Raw genomic sequence first — 25,122 nt, 5'->3', positions numbered from 1 at the left:
TTATTTATTTATTTTAAATTTCAGGATATTATGGGGGTACAAACATTTTGTTACCTAAATTGCCTTTGTACCATTTCAGTCAAAGTTATAGGGTTCTAGTCTTGTATAGGCCACAAAGGAGTTATGTGCCTCTTATATTCTAGAGGTTTTTGCTCCTTCTGAAAAATAAAAGGTTGTACTAGATGACTTCTAAGAATTATTCCATCTATAAAATTTTATGATTTTATGAAATTTTAAAAACCACCATAAAAATCACATTAAAAAAATTTACAACCTTTCTTGAAAAGTGTCATTTAGAGAAATGATACCTACAAAAATTTCCTCTAAGGTTCTTAGTGTTATGAATCCATTGAACTTATCCGAAACCTGGATATGCTGCAATAGAGGCTACCCCATTTCCTGACTGTTATTTTAAAACTCAGACCTCTTTTCAGAAAGCAGCTAAGCCTGGAATCTTCATTTTCAATGAAAGCTGGCTTAGAACTTCTTGCTTTTTAGTGGAAACCAATTCTGGACTATTAAGTGCAGAAACAGCTTTACGAGAAAGCAGTTATTAATATCATAGATTCTCTAGGACTTCATAGAGATGCCAGTCAACTTTTAACTGAGCACTAAACTTTTTTCATTTTTTTCATACATTTAATCATTATATTCTAGGCATAAAATAATATTCCAGGGCATTTTTTATATAAAGCATTAGAGTTATAAAACAGAATACATGATCTTCCCTTTCTCCCAAATAACAAAACTATCTTCTATGTCTAAGATTAAAAATTTTTTTTCATATTTTAAGTTTGGGAAATCAAGATGTCTCCTGGAGTTAGTGATTCCTCACCACCATTTTCTCAGCATTGTTCTTCAGTGTGAGTACACAAAACGATGCGTCTTACAACTGATGGCATCTTAGACAGACAAAATGCCACAGTATCTGTCAGCTGTAAAATACTTTTTCTAATTCCAAGATGTTTTATTTAATCAGTTTCCTCTTCTAGTATGTAAGTTCTGTTGGGGTAGAATTCAACCTCAATTACTTTCAATCTGTATGGCAATTATAGGAATATCTTATAAAATTACTAGAAGAATAAATACTGATGCTTCCTAAGCAGTTATTAAATGTCAGGTATTATGTGAAGCACTTTACATGTATTTAATTTCAACAACTTAAAATTTGTTACTGTTATTACCTCCATTTTATAGATGAAGAAATTAAGGCTTAGTGAGGTTAAGGAACTTGCCCTAGGTCCTGTTCACTGTTTTATCCCTAACACAAAGCCTGCTTAGAATGAGCATTCAATAAATATTTACTAAGTGAATGAACGAACACTTTCAAAGGCATCTTAAAACAACCCAGTTAGACAAAATCATTACTAATGTAAGTCACAGAGGAAATGTATGATAAACACAGGCTTAAAAGGTTAACTGCTTAGACCTGGAATGCTGGGCTATGTGGTATAGCAGTTGAGTCCAAAAGTGGCTCAGAATATCTGCTATGGAGTCAATATACCTACATTCAAATCCCAGCTCTGCCATCAGTGATGCATGAGCTTTAGGAAGGTATTTATGCATCTATATACTCAAGTTTTCTCACCTGTAAAATGGAGATGGGAACAAGATCTATACCTTCTGGTGTTGTGAAGATTAGGAGTTAATACAGCAAAAGGTCATAATATGGTGAGTGGAGTCCAAAAAAACAGGGTCACATTATTTGGAAGTTAATTAAATAAATAAGATGAGCCTTTCTTAGGTTAGTGACCCTATGTTCCAGAGGTATGTTCCTAGTTTCAAATCTGTTCTAGACCAGACTGAAGTTTGGTACTACCAGGCAATCACTGTCAGCTGATGAAGATGATTCAGGATCCTGTGACTGGCTGCAATGTCCCAGACAGAGAAAGTAGTTCTAAGAATTTCCAGCTTAGTTAGTACTCATTTCCTCAGAGGAGACTGGGCCGACCCTACACCTCTGCACTTTTGGTGACAGGACTGCTGCCTAAGACAAGGTTGAATGATGATTTACTGCCTAGTTTGCTTTCCCATCCCCACCACAACCATGAAAAAGGTAAAAATTTAAGCTAGCCAGGAGGTAAGACTGGAGTACTGGAGCCAATTGCCAGCTGTATAATATCCTACTTTGCATTAATACAGGGACCTTTCTGTGACTTTTTTCTTTACCTGTGAAACACTTAAAACAGTTTCTAGTATATAATAAACACTAAAAGAATGTTACCTAATATTATTATTAGCCCAGTATAATTCAACTCACCTCCCTACCTCGATGCCTCACTCCCTATCATGTTACCTATTTTCCAAAGAGATACGCTACCCTTAACAGCATTTTCAATTTTCCCAAATGTAGTAAAACACTTTGCAAAGAGAATCATACATTTCCTAACTCACATGGTAAAATAAGACAAAAAAAAACCTTAGTCAAAGGACCCATAATTTAAATGGACATACAGAAGAAGAGAAGTAAATATCAGGCTTATATATTTTTCAAGTCCCAAAGATACTATTAAATGAGGCAGGGAAAAGGAGAAAATACTGGTTATAATAAGACATTTTCATAAGCACGAAATATACCTCATTTTCAAAGCACAAAGATTTCTAAGGCTAAGCAAATAGTATATCTATGCTCTATTTACAATGTGCTTACTGCAATCCTCAGTTTCATAACTAATTACCACGTCTTCTAAGTAACTTCAAATAGTCAAAATAGTTTGATTTAATATGCACAAGACAGTCAAGACTAGAATATATCATAATTCTTTGTTCAATTTGTTAAACATTTTGAACTTGGAAATTAAAATCTTGATCAGAAATATACATCTTTATGCATTGTCATTTTGGGATAAGTCATATGGATTTGATCTGAATATTATCACAGAAAACAAATAATAGCTTTGAAAAATGAAATCAGTAAATATTCTATGGTCTAATTTTATACAGAAATGCCTCCTAGTTTATGGAATTTTTCAGTCTTCCTATTCCATGAATGCTTTAACAATGCATGAAATTAGTTTAATATTTGGGAGTTTTATATTTCTGGTATATCTAATGTAGTTATTTTTTCAATTTTTATTAACTGTATTAAATTCAAATTGCCAAAGAACAAAAATACATGTGGAGCTTTTATTTGTTTTAGTTTTCAAGTAACAGCAATCTAATTAGATAAAACAATCACTTCTAGGCAATACTGGCCCATCATACAATTAGGAAAAACAAAAAAACAAGAACTGAAAATAGAATGTCACTCTATGAGATTCTTACAGTTATTAAAAATAAACTATATAAGATTTGGCACAAATAAAGTACAACCCAAACTCTCTACTTTGGACGCACCAGCATTGTATGTGTTCATGAGTGTTTAGTTTTCTGAAATGTCAACTAAATTCACAAACTGTGACCAGAAATTTTTCTATACAAAGGAAACTGCACAGCATTTATTTGTACAGTCATGTGCCACATAACGGCATTTTGGTCAACGACGGACCACATGAACAAGGTAGTCCCCATAAGATTATAACACTGTATTTTTACTATACCTTTTCTATATTTAGATATGTTTTGATACACAAATACTTATCATTGTGTTATAATTACCTACAACAGTATTCAGTACAGTAAGATGCTGTATAGGTCAGTAGCCTAGAAGCAGGAGGTTATACCATATGTATTGCTGGATGGTATAGCAATAGGCTATATGGTATATAGTGTAGTAGCCTATACCATCTAGTTTTGTGTAAATACACTCTATGATGTTCATCTAGGTTTGTGTAAGTACACTCTATGATGTTCACACAATGAGGATACTGCCTAACAACTGCAATTCTCAGAATATAACTGCATCGTTAAACGGACACATGATGTTCTTCATTTGAGCAAGCCACTAAGAGAGGGAGGTATACACTGCATACAGATGTTCCCTGAAAAGTTCAGTATGATGAAGACTACTAGAGAAAATGATATCCAGTAGCTGTAAGTCTTTAGCATCTCTAATATGTCTGCAAATTCCTACTAAGCCAAATTGCCTACAAAACCAGGATATTTTTATAAAGCACCTTGTCTGGTTTCTCACATCATTTTATTTCAGGAGCATTTTATGAGAACTCTGCTACATATTCTACTTCCCATCTGGTTCATATTTAACAGTATATCCCACCCTGTTCCTTTTTAGGCTCCAAAACCAGATGTCTCTGATGTCACGTAAACGTGGCAGGTCACACTACTTCAGCCAACTTCTCTGACTTCTTTGTCTTCGCTTATAGTTAGACAAACTTGAGCTGTTTGTAACCCTTTATGCCATCTCAATTCAGAAGTAGTAAGAGTGCTGAAGTACTTCAACTCATAAAACAAAAAGACCAATAAATATTTATGGAATATCAAACAAATGGGGAGTAGAGAGTAGGGCAGTCTATCTCCTAATGATAGTTTCCTAGTGATGATTTATACTCTGATGAGGCAGCGCTACGTAGGAAGAAAGATAACAGCAATGCTTCTTATCACATTTAATACTGAGACTTAAAATTTGCTTTCTCCCTTCACTATAATTACCATCAGCAAAAATCTGAAAATCAATATATACATTGAGAAGCTATGCACAAAGTACATGAAATTACGTTATTGAACATGAAGTATATGAAATATGTATTACTTAAAAGATTTCTATGCATTAGTATGGAAAACAAAATAATATATTTGTAAACAGTTCTGAGACATATACATACACACACATACTTGTTTGAAATGACAATATTGATTTATATTCTATTTTAGGAAACAGTTTATTCCAGAGAATTCTAAAATCTGAATTAATATCTTTTATTATATTCTACTATAGGAAATAACTATGCTTAATCCATCTTTATTCATAGTTTTAGTTATATAACAACTCTAATTTTCATAGAGAGTACTAAGGAGTCTCTGTTGATAATAAACTATAAAAATGAACTCAAATGCCCCAAACAGGTATCAGTGTGGTTTTTTTCAATTATATATGAAAGTTTTATAGAGCGATTACATGAAATAATTTAATGGGTTATAAGAGAAAAAAATTAAATGAATTGAAAAATGTTTTCTTTTAGGCCAAATGAATTAATAGATAAAATTTGTATAAGAAATGCTACTTACTCTATATTGCAATCGCTATTACTATGTAATAGCATATTACTGGGTACTAGCAGTGCTATTAAATATTTCTTACCTGCCCCTTTCAACTGCTAAGGCATCAAGTTCATCAAAGAAAATAATGGAAGGAGCCACTGCTCTCGCTTTTCGGAAGATCTAGTGGAAAGAGTGTCACATTAGTTAAAGATCAACAAACTCCAGAAAATTCTGTAGTTGGTTTTCGTTTGAAAACTGTATTTAGAACCAAATCTATTAGGTACAAGTCAACCAGTCCAATTACTTGTGTAAAACCCAGGATTTTGTAATGGATGTAAAAGTATCTCCTTCAGCAATGCTTACAGAGATAAGACTACCGATACATATTCATATGGGTGTGAAGAAGGCAATTCAGTTAAGCAATCAGACAATCTCAGTTAAAATCCCACCTCCACTACTGGGTATCAGTGTGTCTTTCAACAAGTAATTTTACTTCTCTAAACCTCAATTTCCACATCTATAATATAGAAAATTGCCTACTTCAGAAGAATATTTTAAGAATTGAATAAAAAAAGAACACAAAGCATTTGACACAATGCCTAGAACATAGTAAGAGCTCAATAAATGATAGGCATTATTAACTATTGTAAACATGTTTAAAAGAAAAAACATAAATGCGTAAAATCAGCCACAGACTAGCGTATATTAATAAAATACCCATATACTCAAAAGCCACATGCCTTATTCATTTCTTTGAAGACTATACAGGAAAGCAATGGCTGATGTAAAACCAGGACAAGAAAAATGGTCAAATCTTAAAAGAGAATGCGCTGTCTGTAGCAGAAGCCAACCAAACTACCAACCTCAGAGACTGGCAGACAGCCAGGGCAGACATGTGGAAATGAGTTAGAAAAAGGCACCATAGGCAGAAAGAAATCTGTATATATCCTATAATTGAGACCCCCACTTTTTGGTCACAAGTAGTACAGCTACAAAAATACAAAACAGTTACCAAAACATTAACACAAATAAACACTTCCTTTTTCATGTTGTCATTATCAGTTAAGGTTTTATATGATTACCATTATCTACAATTTCAAGGAAAAACATAGGAAAAAAAGTAATTTAAAATTGTTTCTCATGACAAAGTATTCCAATCCTTAATACTCCTCATTGGTACTTCGAAAATAAGGACCATCCATGCCATCATGGTTTGTGTGTTCTTGCCCTTACTCAGTGTCTGCGAGCACACAGGGTCCCTGTGTGAGGCAGGCCAATACCTGCTCAGGAAATACATGTGGACAAACTGCTGCCTCTAGTTGCCTTGACTCTGCATGAATTTACCAGTTGAGCAGGTTCCTCAATATGAGGAGTGACACAATCAGGCACTGGCTTTAAAGGCCTAGCTTTAAACTTAAGAGAGGGAGAAAGATGCATTGTCTAAATCACCAGGAAGAGGTCAAAGAAGTAAAATAAGAAAAATAAGAGCAGTACAGTGAAATTTTCATATGCTAACCTATTCAATTTAAAAGGTTATCTCATTTAAAGAATTTAAATCCCATTTTGGGATCATGTGTTCTCCTTTGTAGATACAGACATAACCTTTATTAAGAAAAAAAAAAAACAAATGCTGGTAATTTTTTTTAAATATCATTATTTGGTAAAAATAAAGGCTGATAATATGATGTTTAAAATAATACCAGTGTATTACAGATGATCAAAACTGCATTTCCAAATAATAAAATAATATTTGCCTGAAGGAAAAACTATACCACAAAAATTTGGATCTGGAAATTTCAAAGTCTGTTACCCAAAACAAAATGGGAACCACACAGAAAGACAGAAGCGTGGTTCTCCGAGGCAGAGTGCCACTTAAGGCACAATCTTCTTACCTCTCTAACTGCTCTTTCAGATTCGCCAACATATTTATTCATTAACTCAGGCCCCTGCATGAAAAGAAAACAACTGTTCAGTGTCTTTATAAATATAACCATGTATATTTCTTTTGATTAAGGAAAAACAATATACACAGGAGAGAAAAGAAACAAAAATCTGTTTTACTTAAATTAGTTCCTTTAGCATGCTTATTTTCACGGAGTGTTGTCTATGCCTCCAAATTTAAAGCCATTCTATGTTCCAAAAACTGCACATTAATACAAAAGAAAGGCTGTGACTAAGCGTAATATTTTAACACCTATTCAACATCGGTGTATACCTCCATTGATATTTTTACCATATGTCAGGCATGGTGCTAGGCACAAAAGATAGATGAGCCTAATTTGGAAGACCAACAAAAAGGTAACATCCATTCCCATTCCCAGGCCTAACCAATGGGCTGGTTCTGATTAGGACTACTTATCAGATTCAAAGTTGCACATATTTTGACGTTAACATTTCTGAATTTTAACTTTTTTTTCTCAAGTACCTAAATATCAGATATTGTAAGAAAAGTGGCAGACTTTTTTTTTTTTTTTTTTTTTTTTTACCATACACCTATTATCTCAGGATACAGTCACTCCAAGAAGCCATGGAATATTAAAAAAAATTAAAACTGTCCTTAGAACCACAACTATTCCCTTCAGAAACTGACATAAAGTTTCTCCCATAATGCCAGATGTCTTACTCAGCTATGGGGACTTTTCTCTCAGTGTATTCATTGTTCCTCCCAGCATTTAGCTGTGTTGACACAGTTCCCCATACACCCTAAATCCAATGGACATATGTATGTGTGTGCTGCTCTCTCCTCTCTGCAGACACACAAACACCACACACACACCCACACCCACCCTTGAACAAGATTCGTATTCTATTCCATGAGATCATTGGTCCGGACAATTCAGGGGATGTTACTAGACATTAGCTTGAGTATTTCCTAAACAACTGACCTCAATTTTTAAAAATCTGACTGATTCAGATACATAGGCAAACCCTAGCAAAATGTCAATTAATCCCACAAATTGGTATACACAGTATTTAGTTTCACTTAAAACATCATATTACAAGGAAAATTAGCATTCAGTATAGCAAGTACTATGATAGAAGCATGTGCAGATGCCAATGAAACATACAGAAGAATCTCCTTCGAGTCAAGGAATGTTCCTAGAGAAAGTAAAATTTCAGGTGAGTCCTCAGTATTTATTCCATACCCTCAAAAATACGAAATACATTAAGACCCAGGAAGAAATCAAAAAGATCTCTGATGAACCAAAATAAATACTACTATATGCACTTTAACTGTAGAAGAGCTCTTAAGGTCTTTAGTCTGAGTTCACTGACTTTTAAATTACACACAAGACTAACACACTCGAGTAGAACTGATGTAAGAATTTAGTACACATGAAACATAGAATACAGGGAGGCTGCAGCAATCATAAGGCTCTTAAAGTGGGAGGCTGGGGGTACATCAAAATGAGTTGAGATTTTACCCTGTAAGCAATAGGAAGGGTTTAGGGAAAGCTAACTGATAATAAGGATTTTACTGAAAGATGATTCTGATCACAAAATAAAAGATGGTTTGGAAGGACGTATGAGGCCAGAAGTAGAGAGGCCAGGTATAAAATGATTAAAACAGTCATAGTGAGAAATGATGAGGAACAGGATTAAGGCAAAACAATGCAAGGGAAATGAGAAGATAGCCACAAAAACTATTAAAAAGATAAATTAATTTGTTGTGGGTAGCAAGATGTGAAAGTGAGAGAGAGTGAGGTGCAGAATAATTCAAATTTGACTTCATGGTACTATTTTTGATGTTCATGATAATGACTTAATTCACCAAGGAAAAAGATGCTCAATATATTCAGTGTGGCAACTCTCACAAACATGTAGTTAATGAAGTGACATCACTAAGATGGCTGAATAGAAGGTAACCCACTCATATCACCCAGTAACAAGAAGTCTGCACCTATGCACAGTCAAAATTCTCTCTGCAGGAGCATCAGAATTCAAGCAGGAGTCTGTGAAACCCTGATGGAGCAAGACGTACAAGGGTTGTTTTGAGGGTGCAGACCAACACCCAGTTTGCTGATCTGCCCTGCTGAGCTTGCTTGTGGGTCCAAGCCCAGAAACAGCCCAGTCTTCCATGCGGCTTGGAAACACTTGGTCTTGTGCCTGCAACCAAAACCATCTGCCAAGGGGTCCAGAAAGAATTGTGCATACTAGTGTCTCAGCTGAAAGGCTTACATCGGTCTCAGAAGTGAATGTGAAAGTTGGCCTGTACCACTGCTCCAGGATTCTCTAATTGAGATCCCAGCTCAGAGCTGCCTGTAAAAGGACCCAGACAGAGGGAATGATATGGTTTGGATGTTTGGCCCCTCCAAATCTCATGTTCAAATAAGATCCCCAATGTTGGAGGTGGGGCCTGGTGGGATGTGTTTGGGTCCTGGGGACAGACCTCCCGTGAATGGTTTGGTGCCCCTCCCTGCGATAATGAGTAAGTTCTCATTTTATTAGTTCCCTTAAGAGCTGGTTGTTTAAAGTAGCCTGGCACCACCTCCTTCACATGCTTGCTCCCCCTTCACCTTCCATCTTGACTGGAAGCTTCCCAAAGGCCCCACCAGAAGAAGCACATGCTTGTACAGTCTGCATAACCATGAGCCAAATAAAGCTCTTTTCTTTATAAATTACCCAGCTGCAGGTATTTCCTTTATAGCAACACAAAATGGGCTAACATAGGGAGACTCATTCATATCTCGCAGCCCAGGAGTTTGAGCCTCCCTGACAGGCTTGTCAACCTCCTTCCTACAGCAGATCCCAGTGGCCCAGTCTCAGCTCTGGGACCTCTTGCTGCAGCTGGGAAACTACCCTATCTATGCTGAGACCTGCTATGAGATGCATACCAATAAGACAGGCTCTCCGGCCTCTGTCTTACAGCAGAGTCTGAGAAGGCTCTGTCTCAGCTCCAGCCTCTCCTGCGGAAGTAGGGAACTATCCCATCTGTATAGCATCCTCTTGGGAGACAGGCACCCCAATAAGCTGAAACCAGGCTCTCCAGCCTCTGTCTAACAACAGATCCCAAGAGGGTCCAGCCTCAGCTCCAGCCCCAGCTCCAGCCCCTCCTGTTACAGTAAAGAAATTATTCTGTTTGTGCAGGGACATGCTGAGAGACACACGTCCATCTGAGAAATTAGACAGGCCCACCAGCCTCCTTTCCACAGCAGATTCAAAAGAAGCTCAGTCTGAACTTCAGCCCCTCTTGCTACAGTTGGGGACCCATCCCACCTGTGCAGAGATGTGCGGAAAGGGACACTCATCTGAGCCACTGGGACAGTAGTAAGGCCTTACCTATCAATAACAACACTGAATTCAAATGGACTTGAATGGCTGAATGGATTAAAAAACAAGAATCAACAACTATATGCTGCCTAGAAGAAACACACTTCACTTACAAAGACAATCACAGACTAAAAGTAAAAGGATGGAAAATGATATTCCATGCAAACAAAAACCAAAAAAGAGCAGGAGTAGCCATATGTATATAAGGTAAAATAGATTTTATGTCAAAACTGTAACAAGAGGCTTGGTGCAGTGGCTCATGCCTATAATCACAGCACTTTAGGAGGCCGAGGTGGGAGGATTGCTTGAGGACAGGAGTTTGAGACTAGCCTGGGCAACATAGTGAGACCCCCATCTCTACAAAAAAAAATAGAAATTAGCTGCACATGGTGGCATACACCTGTAGTCCTAACTACTTGGGAGGCTAGGGTGGGAGGATCTCTTGAGCTTAGGAGAGGCAAGCTATAGTGAGCTATGATTGTGCCACTGCAGAAAGACAAAAAAGGTCATTATATAATGATAAAGAAGTCAATTCATCAAGAGGATACAACAATAGTAAATATGTATGCACCCAACACCACAGCACCCAAATATATAAAGCAAATATTAATATTAATTAAAGAGAGAGAGATACTGTAATACAATAATAGCAAGGACTTTAACGCCCCACTTTTGGCAATGGACAGATCATCCAGGCAGAATATCAGCAAAGAAACACTGGAGTTAAACCATACTCTACACCAAATGGACCTAACAGACACTGACAGAACACTTCATCCAACTGCTGCAGAATACACATTATTGTCACCAGCCCATGAAACACTGGCATGGATTTTGGTATATGAAGGGGTCCTAGAACCAATCCTCTTCATATATTGAGGGATGGCTGTATTTTCTCAGGCATTACTCAGCACTTATTTCAATAACTTGTGTCATGAATGCAGAGTGGGATAGGATAACAAACACAGTTATGTTGATCCCAGGGTATGGAGTGCTGTGGGATGGATAAAAGAATAATTCTAGAGTACTAGAGGAGGCATGAGGTAATTGGAGTGCCCAGTTAGACAAGGAGGGAGCTAATAAACCAGAAAAAAAAAAAATTGAGAATGAATCTCTTATATTAAACCAAAGTTAGAGACAGCATGAAATCAAAATCAAGATTTTCTATATATTTAGGTAAAGAAACAGATATAAATGTGTGCATATATTTATACTCTAAGTCCTCCTTTGTCATCAACAGGTTCTTGAAAACTGTAACTTTAAGAAATGACATTCAGCAAATCCTCAAATAACATCATTTTATTCAACGCCATTTTGTTATAATACTGATGAGAAAAAAATTGGTTTTATTGTACACTGTTTCACTTAAAGTTGTAGGTTCCAAGAACATACCAATAACATTAAGTGAGAATTTACTGTACTTATATATGTATATGTGTACTCGTGTGTACGTACACAAATATGTACCATATATGTATGTATGTACATACATATGTACCATATATATTTTTTCCTGAGCTCTGTTCCCTAGGAGTATCTGAGAGCAGCAATACGCCAACAACAAGAAAGCACACCTAGCACACAAAACTTGGCTTTTCAATTTTCCATCAAAAAGACCAAGGCCCCTAGGGGAAATGTCTGATTCCAAGGCTGGGGCAGGCAAAGTACAAAATGAGTCTGGAAATCTTTCAGCAGACAGTAAGAAAGCACTCAAAGAATGTTGGAGACATGCCAAAAGCACTCAAAAACCAGCTTAAAAGAGGGTCTACTAGCCAAAGTGGTGCAATTCGGACAATACAAATAATGATAGTAATGAATGATAATAATGATAGTAATGAATTATGAATCAATGAATAGCATTCGAATTCATGAGCCCATATAAATACAAATGAATATATAAATAAATTAAAGATTTATTAAGGAATAGGATATTTATATAATCTAAAAGTAACTTCCCACAAAGTATCACTAACTTCACAGGGGAAAAGAGTAATTTTACAATGAAGAAGCATGGCAGACACCACCATAATCAAAGTTAACATTACTAGAAATGGGACAAATGAAAATCAAGTAATACCTGATGGAATGCAATGAGAAGAATACAGCAGCATTTCTATGAATAACCTAAATCTAATCATAAGGAAATATCATGCAAATCCCAACTGACGGATATTCTACACCTACTATTACCTACCTATTTTTGTAGGCCCATTACCTACAAAAATGTCAATAGCATTAAAATCGAGAAAAGACTGAGGGAACTGTTCTCAACTGAAAAAGACTTGAGATGTGACAAATAAATGCAACATATGATCTGGACTTAACCATTTTGTCATAAAGGAAATTATGGGGACAACTGACAAAACCTGAGTGGCAATAATAATGTTCATTTCTAATTTTTTGATTGCATTGTGGTTGTATAAGAGAATTTTTTTGTAGAAATACACACCAAAACATTCAAGTGTGACAGGGCGTTTGAAGCAACCAACTTATTTTCAAATGGCTAAAAGCAAAAAATGGTTGTGACTGTTCTTGAAAATTTTCTATAAAGTTTAGAAAGCTTAAAGAAGTAAAAGAAAAAAAACTTGATCCACAAATATGAGAAATACTGGAGTGAAACAGAACAAAAGACTCAATACAAACAGACACAAATAATAGAAGTGATAAAATTAACAGACAAGATCTTAAAAATAGGTGCTATAAAGAAATCTGCATTCGAATGTTTATGGCAGCACAATTCACTATAGCAAGGATGTGGAAACAACCCAAGTTCCCGTCAATCCATGACTGGATTAATAAAATATGGTATATGTATACAATGGAATACTACTCAATAACAAAAAACGACAGTGATCTAGCACCTCTTATATCTTCCTGAGCCCATCCTTCAAAGTGAGGTATCACAAGAATGGAAGAATAGGCACCACATGCACTCACCATCGAATTGGCACTAACTGATCAACACTAAGGTGCTCACACAGTAGTAATATTCTTTGGGGGTTGGGGGTGCGTAAACTCACAACTAATGGACGTGGTAAGCATTGTAGGGGAAAAGGGCACACCTCAAATCATGGTTTGGGTGTGGCAAAGTCATAACATGTAACCAAAATGTTTGTATCCCCATAATATCCTGAAATTAAAAAAAAAAAATGTTGACAGGAAAAAGTAAATGGAAGATGCCAACAATTTCAAGTATTTTCAAAATTTTAAAGGAAAACAAAAATTATAAGGAAAAGATGAAAAACATAAAAAGAATTAAATGAATCTTCTAGAGCTAAAAGATATAATATCCTGATATAAAAATGCACCAAATGAACTTATAAGCAGAAGAAAAGATCAGTAAACTTGAAGACAGATCAACCATTCAAACTAAAGGAATGAAACAAAAAAGACTGACGAAATATGCCCAGAGCTTCAAAGACCTAAACAACCATATCAAGAGGTCTAACATACAAGAGGTCTTCAAACTGTTCATGGAAAATGTGCATTATGAAAAGAAACCATGCATGGATTTAAAAAAAAATTGCACCAAAATAAATTCATACTAACTTATTATAACATTGTCTGAACAGGATCTAGTTTGAGGCACTAAGAAGGTTAAGGCATCAGTTTGAAAAGAGCCCCTATCAGAGCAACATGAATTCTGCTAAAATTGAAGCAAGAACAAACATTACATTTACGGCGAAGCTTGGGTAGAAGGATGGTGAAATTACTGATGCTTTACAAAAAGTTAATGGGGACAATGCCCCAAAGAAATCAGATGTTTAAAAATGGATAACTCATTTTAAGAAAGGATGAGATGATAAAGATGAAGTTGGCAGCAGACTATCCACATCAATTTGTGAGGAAAAATTAAATCTTGTTTGTGCTCTAACTGAAGAGGACTGCCTATTAACAGCACAAACAGTAGCCAAATCAAAGACATCTCCATTGGTTCAGCTTACACAATTCTGACTAAAAAGTTAAAGTTGAGCAAACTTTCCACTTCATATGTACCGAAACTGTTGTGCCCGGATCAGAGACAAGAGCAGAGCTTTCAATGAAAATTTTAAATAAGCGACATCAAAATCCTGAAGCATTTCTTCAAAGAATTTTAACAGGAGATGAAACATGGCTTTACCGGTACAATCCTTAAGACTAAGCACAATCAAAGCAATGGCTACCAAGAAGTAGAAGTAGATCACTCAAAGCAAAAGCCGACTGGTCAAGAGCAAAACTTATGGGAAATTTTTTGGGACGCTCAAGGAATTTTGCTTGTTGACCTTCAGGAGGGCCAAAGAATAACAACGTGTTATAAGAATGTTTTGAGAAAGTTACCCAAAGCTTTAGCAAAAACACCCAGGAAACCTTTACCAGAGAGTCGTCTTCTACCACAACAATGGTCCTACTCATTCCCCTCATCAAACAAGGGTAATTTTTCAAAAGTTACAATGAGAAATCACTAGCCATCCACCTTACAGTCTTGATTTGGCTCCTTCTGACTTATTTTTGTTTCCTAATTTTAAAAAATCCTTAAAAGAACCCATTTTTATTCAGTTAATAATGTAAAAAAGAATACACTGACATGGTTAAATTCCCAGGACCCTCAGTTCCTTAGGGATGGACTAAATGTCTGGTATCACTGCTTACAAAAGTGTCTTGAACTTAATGGAGATTATGTTCAGAAATAAAGCTTATACTATTTTATTTTTATCTTTTAATTCCATTTTCCCACAAATTTTCTGAAGTCCTCTCAAATGTATAATTGGAGATTCAGAAAAAAAAAATGGAAGGGGACAGACAAAAATATGTACAAATTTTATTTTTAAAAAATTAACCACAGATCCAAAAAAGCTCAATGATCTCCAAGTAAGGAAGCCACACCAAAGTACATCATGATCAAATCATTGACAACTGATAATTAAAAAAAAAAAATCTTGAGAGGTCAGAGGATAAGGACATGTATATTATAAACCCTTGAATATTTTTTAAAAAGTAAAATAGAGAGGCTTAGCTATTAAGAGAATAGAGGAGATAAAATTAGGTTGTCAAATATGGTCAATCCAAAAGAAGTCAGGAGAAGAGAGGGTGGGAAGAACAGAAGGGACAAACAGACAAAAAACTGTGGGCATAAAAAAGTCTTTCAAGTTACAAACATGCCTATGGAACAGAGATAGTCTTTAATACTGTTTTTGTATGGTGCTGTCATGGACTGAATGTTTCCCCCTCAAATTCATACATTAAAATCCTAACCGGCAATGTGTTGATATTAGGAGATGGGGCCTTTGGGAGGTAATTAGTTCATAACAGTGGAGCCCTCATGACTGGGATTAGTGCTGTTGTAAGAGACAAGAGAGCTTGATCTCTCTCTCTCTCTCTCTCTGCTCTCCACCATGTGGGGCTACAACAAGAAGATGGCCACCTGAAAACCAAAAAGCAAACCTTCACCAGACACCAGATCTGCCAGCACCTTGATTGATCGTGGACTTTCCAGCCTCTAGAACTTGAGAAACAGATTTCTGTTGTTTAAACCACCAGTTCGTGGTATTCTGTTATAAACGCCTTAACTAAGACAACTACTTCCATAATGGCAGCTTCCAAAGTATTTAAACATGATAATATGGTAACAAATGAGTAGGTTAGAACACATGGGAATCAGCGTAGAAAAGTCAAGAGTAAAAATAAAAGGATAGGGAGAACATCTCAATGTTCAAGTTGACAAAATCTATTAAGATGAGGTATCTGACAGTATCGACATAGGAAACCATAAATAATAACAGAGGCAGTTTTATCTTTTTTGCCTGATTTTTTAAATTAATCCAAGATGACTAATCTTTCTAAAAAATTGTTGAAGAGAATTTATTATAGTCTAAAAATTAATATGTGAGGATAATTAGAGAAAAGATAAATGGAAAGGGTAATACTAACATTTTCTTAAAACTATCTATTATTTAATATACTTCTGCATCTCTGACTAAAATCTTCCAACAATCAGGGAAACATAAAGTAAACAAAGTTATTAATATCTGTAAGTAAATAAAAACTTACTTGGCATAGTGCTTTCAATGAGTATATATTAATAATAATTAATATATCATTTGTACATTGGTACTTGAACTGTCTCCAAGCAACCATGTTTACAAAATTTTTGTTAAAGTTTATTTCCCCCAAAGATACTACAGAGAGACTTCATGACTTCAGTTTCATCACCAATTATTTAATTATCTTAATTTCTTAAATAGTACAATCCCCAAATAGATTTAACTTAAATAAAGACAATACAATAGTTATGTTGATGTACAATGTTCTCTCTTTTTTTTAAGGATTTTGAAGAAACAGCAACATCTTAATATCAATCAATTCTACAAGCTTATTTTTAGACACAAGTTAGACTATGTAACAGGGACACAAAATGTACACTCAGAGCCATCATTGAGGTAAATAAACTTGAAGGCATTTTCCTAGGCATTGTGGGATTGAGGAAAACGAAATGTAAAGTGTTAGATTATATTTCAGGCTCTATGGGCCACATATAGCCTCTGTCACATATTCTTCTTCGTGTTTTTAAACATCCCTTTAAAAGCATAAAATTTATTCTTAGCTAGGGGTCTGGACCAAAATAAGGGACAGGCTACATTTTGTCTAAAAACTATGGTTTGCTGACCCTGCTCTAGAACAATCTCATACAATTTGAAACAGCTGACTTTTGTTCATGAGACCAAAAGTCATCAAAAATGACAATGAAATGACTGCTAAGGAATGAAAAACCTTCAAAATATTAAGAAAATTGATAAAAAAATATTTTAAAATCAATGACACACAAAAAAAGCAATTTCGAAGTATCTAGTAATGTTGAAGATATTCAAACCCAATGGCAAGAATTTCTTCTTCTAGGTTCATACACCCTAGAGAAACTCTTATACATATACACAAGGAAACATGTACAAGAATATTACTGAAGCACTGTTTACAACAACAAAAATAAAACCTGGAAATATCTAAAAATGCATTAATATAAAAGTAGATAAATTAGTGTCCTCATGAAATGGAATACTAGACTGTCAAAATGCGAATGTAGGGCTGGACAAAGGAGAAAGTTTGGAAGCACGGAGATTAGCAAGGAAGCTGTTATACAGCCAAAATGCATTGCCTCATATATTTATAATCAAGAGCGAGAGTTCTTAATGTTTTGACAAAATTTTTAAAGGTCACATAACACTTGTAATTTTTCCCATTGATTATTAAGATCATTCTGCATGATTTCGCCTTGATCATTTTAACAGTCCTGCACTTCAGGGCAAAGTAAGAACTGCCTATTCATATATAATATAAAGTCAAATAAACAAAACCAGCACTTTTCATTTACATGCGGTAAATTACTCTTTTACCCAAAGGGGACTGTAGACAAGGAATTAAGAAAGTGAACAATAAAACAAGGATCATGGCCCACCCAATAAAAAAAGCTTTAAATAATGGCAAAATGTGTTTTTGTTGAGCACTGGGGGTGGTAAGAAATTTTTATGCAGATTTTAATCAGTTTAGAGTAACTAATTAGGCAAGCTGTGGTCTGACAATGATCAGAAAGGAAATTACTGGTGTCATTGTTTTTACTGCAATAATTATCATGCCAACTCTGTATTATTGTTGCTGTTCTTATAGCAACTACCCATAAAAGTCAAAGATATGACATAAAATAGTAATCCAGTGAAGGTATTTCCTTAAGTAGGTAATATAACTCATGGCATGTATACTACTTTTTCATTTATCTGGCTTAACTGCAGGAAAGAGGTTAGAAAACCTGGAGAAATGGTCATTCTTCTCTCCATGTCATGGTTCTAAAAAAGAAGATAACTTGAAGATTAATGTTGGAAAGTACAAGATTACAGTCATTTCATGATTTCTTCTCTGCCAAGTACAATGTCAATATCTTAGTACGGATAATAGAAAGGTTAATATTGTTTAAATACCCAATGTACAGGTAAACAGATTTGATCTTTTGTTAAAAATGTGGAAATATGGCAAATAGCCTCAATCAACTGAAGGGTCATTCCACTACCACATAAAGTTAGACTACAGGAAGCCTGTGGAGAAAAAACAATGCTTTTTCTCCCAAAACAGAAAGAAAAGAAAAATTTAAGAGATTTGAAAATCTAGCCTAAGAATTTAGCACTGTGAAGAAAACCTGAATTGAAATAATCCAAGTCAAGTGTTACTAACAGGTCTTAGCAATAATGAAAGGACGAGTTCCCTAGAGAACATGTGATTTTGTATAGAACTAGAACTACACACTGACGAATCTTACCTAGATGAGTGGCCTGCAAAATACAACCCAAGCAACTGAATTGATACTTTGCATTTGGTCTAGAAGTATATGAGAAGTCAAAGCAATTTCATCACCAAGGGAGGTTATTTTGAGTTTGACATTCAAGTTGCCAAAAATCACTGTATTCTAGTACGAAGAGTTGCAAAACTTTATATTCAGTTTCAAAGATATGTATTACATTTTACACTACCACTAACCAAAAACTTAACAGATCATAAGCTTTGCTGCCATACTTTTTGTTCCATTTGAGGTCACATATACACCTACTTCTTAAAAATAGAAGAGAAGGCTGGATATGGTGGCTCACGCCTGTAATCCCAGCACTTTGGGTGGCTGAGGTGGGAGGATCACTTGAGGCCAGGAGTTTGAGATCAGCCTGAGCAAGAGCAAGACCCCATCTCTCCAAGAAATAGAAAAATTAGCCAGGTGTGGTGGTGCACACTTGTTGTCCCAGCTACTTTTGAGGCTGAGGCAGGAGGATCTCTTGAGCCCAGGAGTTTGAGGTTGCAGTGACCTATGATGACGTCACTGTACACTAGCCCAGGTAACAGAGCAAGACCCCGTTTCACCAAAAAAAAAAAAAAGAAAAAGAAGAAGAAGAAGAGGAAAGAAAAAAAAGCAAAAAAGAAAGAAAAGAAAAGAGCAGCAACTAGCATGAGCTAATTTTGTGAAATCTGGCTAAATTCTTGATATGTATTATCCCCTTTACTACTTGTAACAATCTTCTGGGTGGATACTCTTACTATCATAATTTTACAGAAAAAAATATAAAGTGCAAAGACGTGAAGTAATTTAAATGCCAGACCTTGGATTCAAGTCTCTTAAACGTTACACTTGACAGAGGAACTGCCCCAAATGTTTAGCCACCATCAGGGATAAAAGATAAGCAATGGATTAAAACATAAGCAACGTGATCTACTCATTTATTATCAACAGAGGGACTTTAGGAGTCATTTAGTCTAAACAACCTCCCTTAAAACCTGAGGCAAAGTACAAAAGAAGCTGAGTAATATGGCAAAAGTCCTAGAACAAGTTAAATGGCAGAAATAAGAATGCAGGATTTTGGTTTCCAGACCGCTACTCTTTCTAAAAATTATGTCCTCTCTTTTCTTCAGGGCCTTAAAAGAAAATGCCCCTGTAGATTTTACAAAGTATCAGCAATTTAAATTCAAAGGTATTTTGGTCAGGAGATCAAGTAGGAAGGGTGAAGTCTAATTCTTTCTAAAAAGATGCTAGCATAGATCAATTTGAAAATAAGAATTTTATTAATACTCATTATAAACAAGGGATCATTTACATCTAACTATCAGGTTTAGGTATATATATATACCCTGTGGTCTATGAGTTCCACATTTGATCAAAACATACTTAACACTTTTAAAAATAACACATAAATCCCCAGAATAAATAAGTTTGATAAGACTAGATAAAATATTTCTTTTCTAATTTTACTCACCAAAAAACTGATATGTCAGACCTGCTACATTTTACCTCTGAGATAGCATGTACTTCACTGATATGGATGATCAAGAAAAACTGCCATTAATAAGTTAAGTACCATGAACTGGCTTATTTTGGAAGTGTTATTTTTAGTGTTCCATGGCCAAGATTTCAAGCGTTCAAGTTTACAAAACAACAAAAATATCATAAATACATATGAAAATATTTGTCCAGCTGTTCTATTAATCTAGTGAGAACCAAACCTGACTTATCTTTTACTGTGTTTCATTATTTCACACCGTATCAGTCACAAATTCAAGTATAATATTTACACCTCATGCTCTTACAATGTTGCCCCTTTAATCACTACTAGGTTTTTTCCAGTCTTCCCAAGGGCTTTTTAAATGTGTCTGACACCTGCCTGGTGTTTTTGGCTATTACAATTCAAATCAAGTTTTTATAAGTTCTAAAATGTCTGGGGAAGGCAAGTTAACCTAAGTGTTAACTATGGCTAAATGCTATGGAATATGCTCGTAAAAACCTAAACTCACATGAGATAGAATTACATACATGTAATATGAGTAAAGGATCTTGAAAATTAATAAAAAGTACAGCATCAGCACATACAGAAGGCCATTCTGGGAAAGCACTTCAAAGAGTTTGAAAATAGGGATTAAGTACTAAGCAAGAAATGCTAAGACCGAGTAAAAAACCTAAAATGTGAGAGGAGCTGGCAAGGAAGAAAACAGAATTCAAGTTGTTCCTCTGAAAAGGTATACCATAAACTTTCCTCACAATTCATTAATTCATTCATTCATTCAGGAAAAAAAATGACATGTTTCTTCAGAATTTACATTGCAGGCACCATGCTGGCTACAATTAAGCAAGCTCTGAAGTGAACATGTACAAATGTATATGTACCCATGAAAACCCCTCTTGTTATTAATGTAACCAACCACTCTTATCACTCTCATTCTCTTTTACTGACTTCTCTGCAGAATTTTTCAAACACTGGTTCTCAATTTCCATGTTTTCATCTCTAGAAATGACCATTCTCTTGAGCTACAAAACCACATATGCAATTGCCTTTAGGACATATCCACCACTTTGTCCCAGAGGCATTTCAAACACAACATGTCTAAATCCCCATTCCGAACCTCCTCTCTCACCTCCAACCTGCTTCTCCTACTCTCCCAGAGTTAGAGTATTTCCATCTGCTAGTCATTGAAAATAAATTTTATAATCTTTGACTTTTCCTTTTCTTTCTCATTTCTCACATACAACCAATGACCAGGAACTACAGACTATAAATGTTACCCGTTTCATTATAATAGTTTCGTCTCTCCCACTAAATTATGAGTTGATAGACAAGGGCCCCTCTAATGCAAAATTAATTTTGTTTGCCATGTATGGTGCCTGACACACAGAAAGTGCTTAATATATATATCTTAAGTTGTTCCAATTGTAAAACATTTATAAATATTTTTAAAGTATTACAGACATAAAATTATATTTATTTCATCTTTAATTAAATTTCACTCAGAAAGGAGTTAAAAGATGGAAAAAATAACTAGTCTCTCTCCATCAGCTAATTTATCCATGAATAAAAAAATAAAAACAATAAAATTTTCTATTAGACTTCTTACAAATCTAAAAGCATTCTGCTTTTTCTATATCTTGCTAGGTCTTCTATATCTTGCTAGGTCTTCTTAGATTCCAAATGCTAAAGGTTTTGTTTCTATAGTTTTTTTTTTCATTTTTTGTTTTAGTTAAATGTTATTTAAGAAATATTTTTATGTCAAGACATCTTTTTAAAATATCAGCTTTATCAACTGATACAAGCCCAACTTAAAAAAATAATTAACATATACAGTCTTAACATATGATGCCCCATCATTAACAGTGTAGCAGTACAAATAATGACAAATTTAAGTAAATGCAATCTAACTTCCAAATAACTTTGTGAAACTGACAACGGAAAATTAACTATTCCATTTGTCCCAAGAATCACAGAGGTTACTATTAGTTATTCGCTAATAGCCAGCCATTCAAACAGTGACAAAACTAAGTAGATGTCTTTATTTAATATTGATGCTAAAAACTACAAATTTACGCAAATGAGGCACGTAATACAACACTATTTGGAGAAGCCGAGGGAATTTTCAAAGTTAAAACAAAACAAAAACTTAAAGGAAATTAAATAGAAACTCAAAAGGTTTCAGACTCCAGATGAGCCCAAATGCCAACAAACGCATAGAAGAAGAACATAAAGTTAGGATCCACAAAAGGCATAAAACTGGACATATTTCCTGGTGAGACCCTAAATTCGAAGCTGTACCCAAGGTGAAAGAAAAAAAATAACCAAAACACTAAGACAAAGAGTTCTTTATAATGTTGGGGTCTGGGTTTGGGGCCAGAACTAACACACACCTTTATAGGCTTCAACTGAGAACTGCAGTGAAAAAGGCAATCTCAGGGCAGCAACAAACCCAGATTCCCCAGCCAAATTCCTCTCAGGGCTTTTCTCAGTAACTTTCCACTATCATCATGGACAGGAGGATAATGAACAGGAGAGAAGTTCTCCTCCAAAGCCCTCACCCATGGAATCCACAGTCTTCTCCATGATTCTTCTCCTTCTCTGTACTCCACTCATCCTGTTCACTAGAGTACGGAACTCACAGTTGACTTTTTTAACTTAAATCATTTCATTGAACGTCTATACTAACCCAGATCTGTGATAACTGACCTCAAAACTTAATAGATTTTATTTTTCAGTAAGTTTAAGATTTACAGAAGAATCAAGCACATAGTACAAAAAGCTCCTATTACTACCTATCCAACCCAAACCCATACCTGCAGTTTCCCCTATTCTTAATGTCTTATATTAGCATGGTACATTTGTTACCATTAATGAACCAAGATTGACATATTATTATTAACTAAAGTCCACAGATATTCAGATTTCCTTTGTATTTACCTAATGTCCTTCTCTTTTTATTTTAGGATCCCATCCAGGATATTACCATAACATTTAGTTATCACGTCTCCTTGGCCCCTCTTGGTTGTGACAGGTTCTCGGACTTTCCTTGTTTTTGATAACCTTGACAGTTTTGAGGAGTACTAGTCAGGTATCTTACAGAATATCTTTCAATTTCAGTTTGCCTAACATTTTTCTCACGATTAGACAGAGCTTATGAGCATTCATGGAGACTCCAGAAGTAAAGTGGCATTCTTGTCACATCATCTAAGGATATATACAGTCATCCCTCACTATCCACAGAGGACTGGTTCCAGGACCACTACAGATAGCAAAATCCACATATACTCAAGTCCTATAGTTGGCCTTAGTGATCCCAAGGATACAAAAAGTTGACCCTCTCTATATATGGGTTTCCACATCCTAAAAACACTGTATTTTCAATCCTGAGTTTGGTTATGGATGCAAAACCCACCACCAGAGCAGACCAAATGTATTTGTTGAAAAAAATCTGTGTGTAAGTGGACCCATGCAGTTCGAACCTATGTTGTTTAAGGGTCAGCTGCACTACCAACACGGCTCATCGCCAAAGATGTTAACCTTGCTCACTTGGCTAGCATACTGCTTGTCAGGGTTCTCCATTGTGAAGTTGTTCACCGCTTCCCCTCTTTCTATATTAAACTCTGTGGAAGAAAGTCACTATGCCCAATCACACTTAAGGAGTGGGGAGTTATACCCTTCCAAACTTTTTCACTGAACTTTTAAAAGATAATCTTCTCCAAAGCCTATGATATACAAATGTTATCCTACTTTTATAGATTAAAAAACTGAGACTTAAGGAACCCGTTGAAGGTTACAAAGCTAAAAAGTGCTAAATTTAGGAGGCAAACGAAAGCTATCTGAATCCTAGCTTAGTATTCTTTTCATTACGACATACTCAATCTCAAGGGCACAAATTATATACTAATACGTAAATTTCAAGCTCTATGTTATTCAACCACCAACAGTTTTCCAGGCACTTCTATTTCATCCAACGGTTTCCTGTTTCTTTGGCTATGATTGCCCTTTCTTATTAACTCACTCCACTTTCACTCCTAGACCAAAGCCATACTATTTTTCTCAGTTTTCTTTATCTTAGAGAAACAAAATAATTTCAAACTGGTTCTCAGAAACATCTTTCCACGTCTCTGAACCTGCCCTATAGAAACTGCCTAAACTAGCTTCTGCAGTAATTTGGTATAATTAATGAAAAAGGTACTAGACACTAGTTTTATTTTAAAAGGGGGGGGGCCGATGGAAGATTATATAATATAGTTATTAAGAGCTCAGCCTCTGGAGTTGGGAAGTTCCGAGAAAAAATTTCAATTCCATCGCCACCACTTCAACCTTGGAAAAGTCACTCAACCTTCTTAAACATCACTATCATTATCTGTAATCTTAAAAACTAATCTTAAAACATTCTGTATATAAAAGAGGTATCTATACAGTTTTCTATGCAGTATCTGCAATATGGAAGCTCTATGATTTACAGAATAGCCTATATAATTTAAAAACAGAAGCCTAAAGATGAACTTAGAATTTTTCAAGTTCAGATTATCTTGTACTTTTGATAAGAGAATATTAAGAGATCTAGTTAAATGAAGAATAGTAGCTATAGATGCTCCTGACTGACGACAGGGTTATGTCCTGACAAACCCATCATAAGGTGAAAATTCTGTAAGTCAAAAAATGCATTTAATACACCTAGCCTGCCTTACTTTATAGTTTATCTTAGCCTATCTTAAGCATGCTCACAATATTTACACTAGCCTACAGTTGGGCAAAATCATCTGGCAACACAGTACACTGTAGAGTATTGATTCTTTACTCTCATGATTGTGTGGCTATTAGGAGCTATAGCTCACTGCCACTGCCCAGCATCACAAGAGAGTATCACAGGCTGGGCACGGTGGCTCACGCCTGTAATCCTAGCACTCTGGGAGGCCAAGGCGGGCGGATTGTTTGAGCTCAGGAGTTCGAAACCAGCCTGAGCAAG

General features: G+C 35.4%; 1 protein-coding gene across 1 annotated transcript in view; it reads right to left on the bottom strand.

Annotated features, from left to right (window-relative positions):
* The window catches only part of SPATA5 (spermatogenesis associated 5), a gene marked incomplete at its 3' end in the record, with an annotated part of 99,483 nt that overhangs the window by 6,593 nt on the left and 67,768 nt on the right, over window positions 1-25,122 (bottom strand). Inside the window, exons 13-14 of the mRNA XM_012650404.1 lie at window positions 6,990-7,043; window positions 5,198-5,277 (exon numbers count right to left, since the gene is read on the bottom strand). Coding sequence (XP_012505858.1) covers window positions 5,198-5,277; window positions 6,990-7,043 — 134 coding nt within the window. The remainder of the gene's footprint in view (window positions 1-5,197; window positions 5,278-6,989; window positions 7,044-25,122) is intronic.

Source organism: Propithecus coquereli, unplaced genomic scaffold (assembly GCF_000956105.1).
Source record: "Propithecus coquereli isolate 6110/MARCELLA unplaced genomic scaffold, Pcoq_1.0 Scaffold323, whole genome shotgun sequence".
In the NCBI taxonomy this organism is placed as follows: Eukaryota; Metazoa; Chordata; class Mammalia; order Primates; family Indriidae; genus Propithecus; species Propithecus coquereli.
This window is presented reverse-complemented; position numbering and strand designations above follow the sequence as displayed.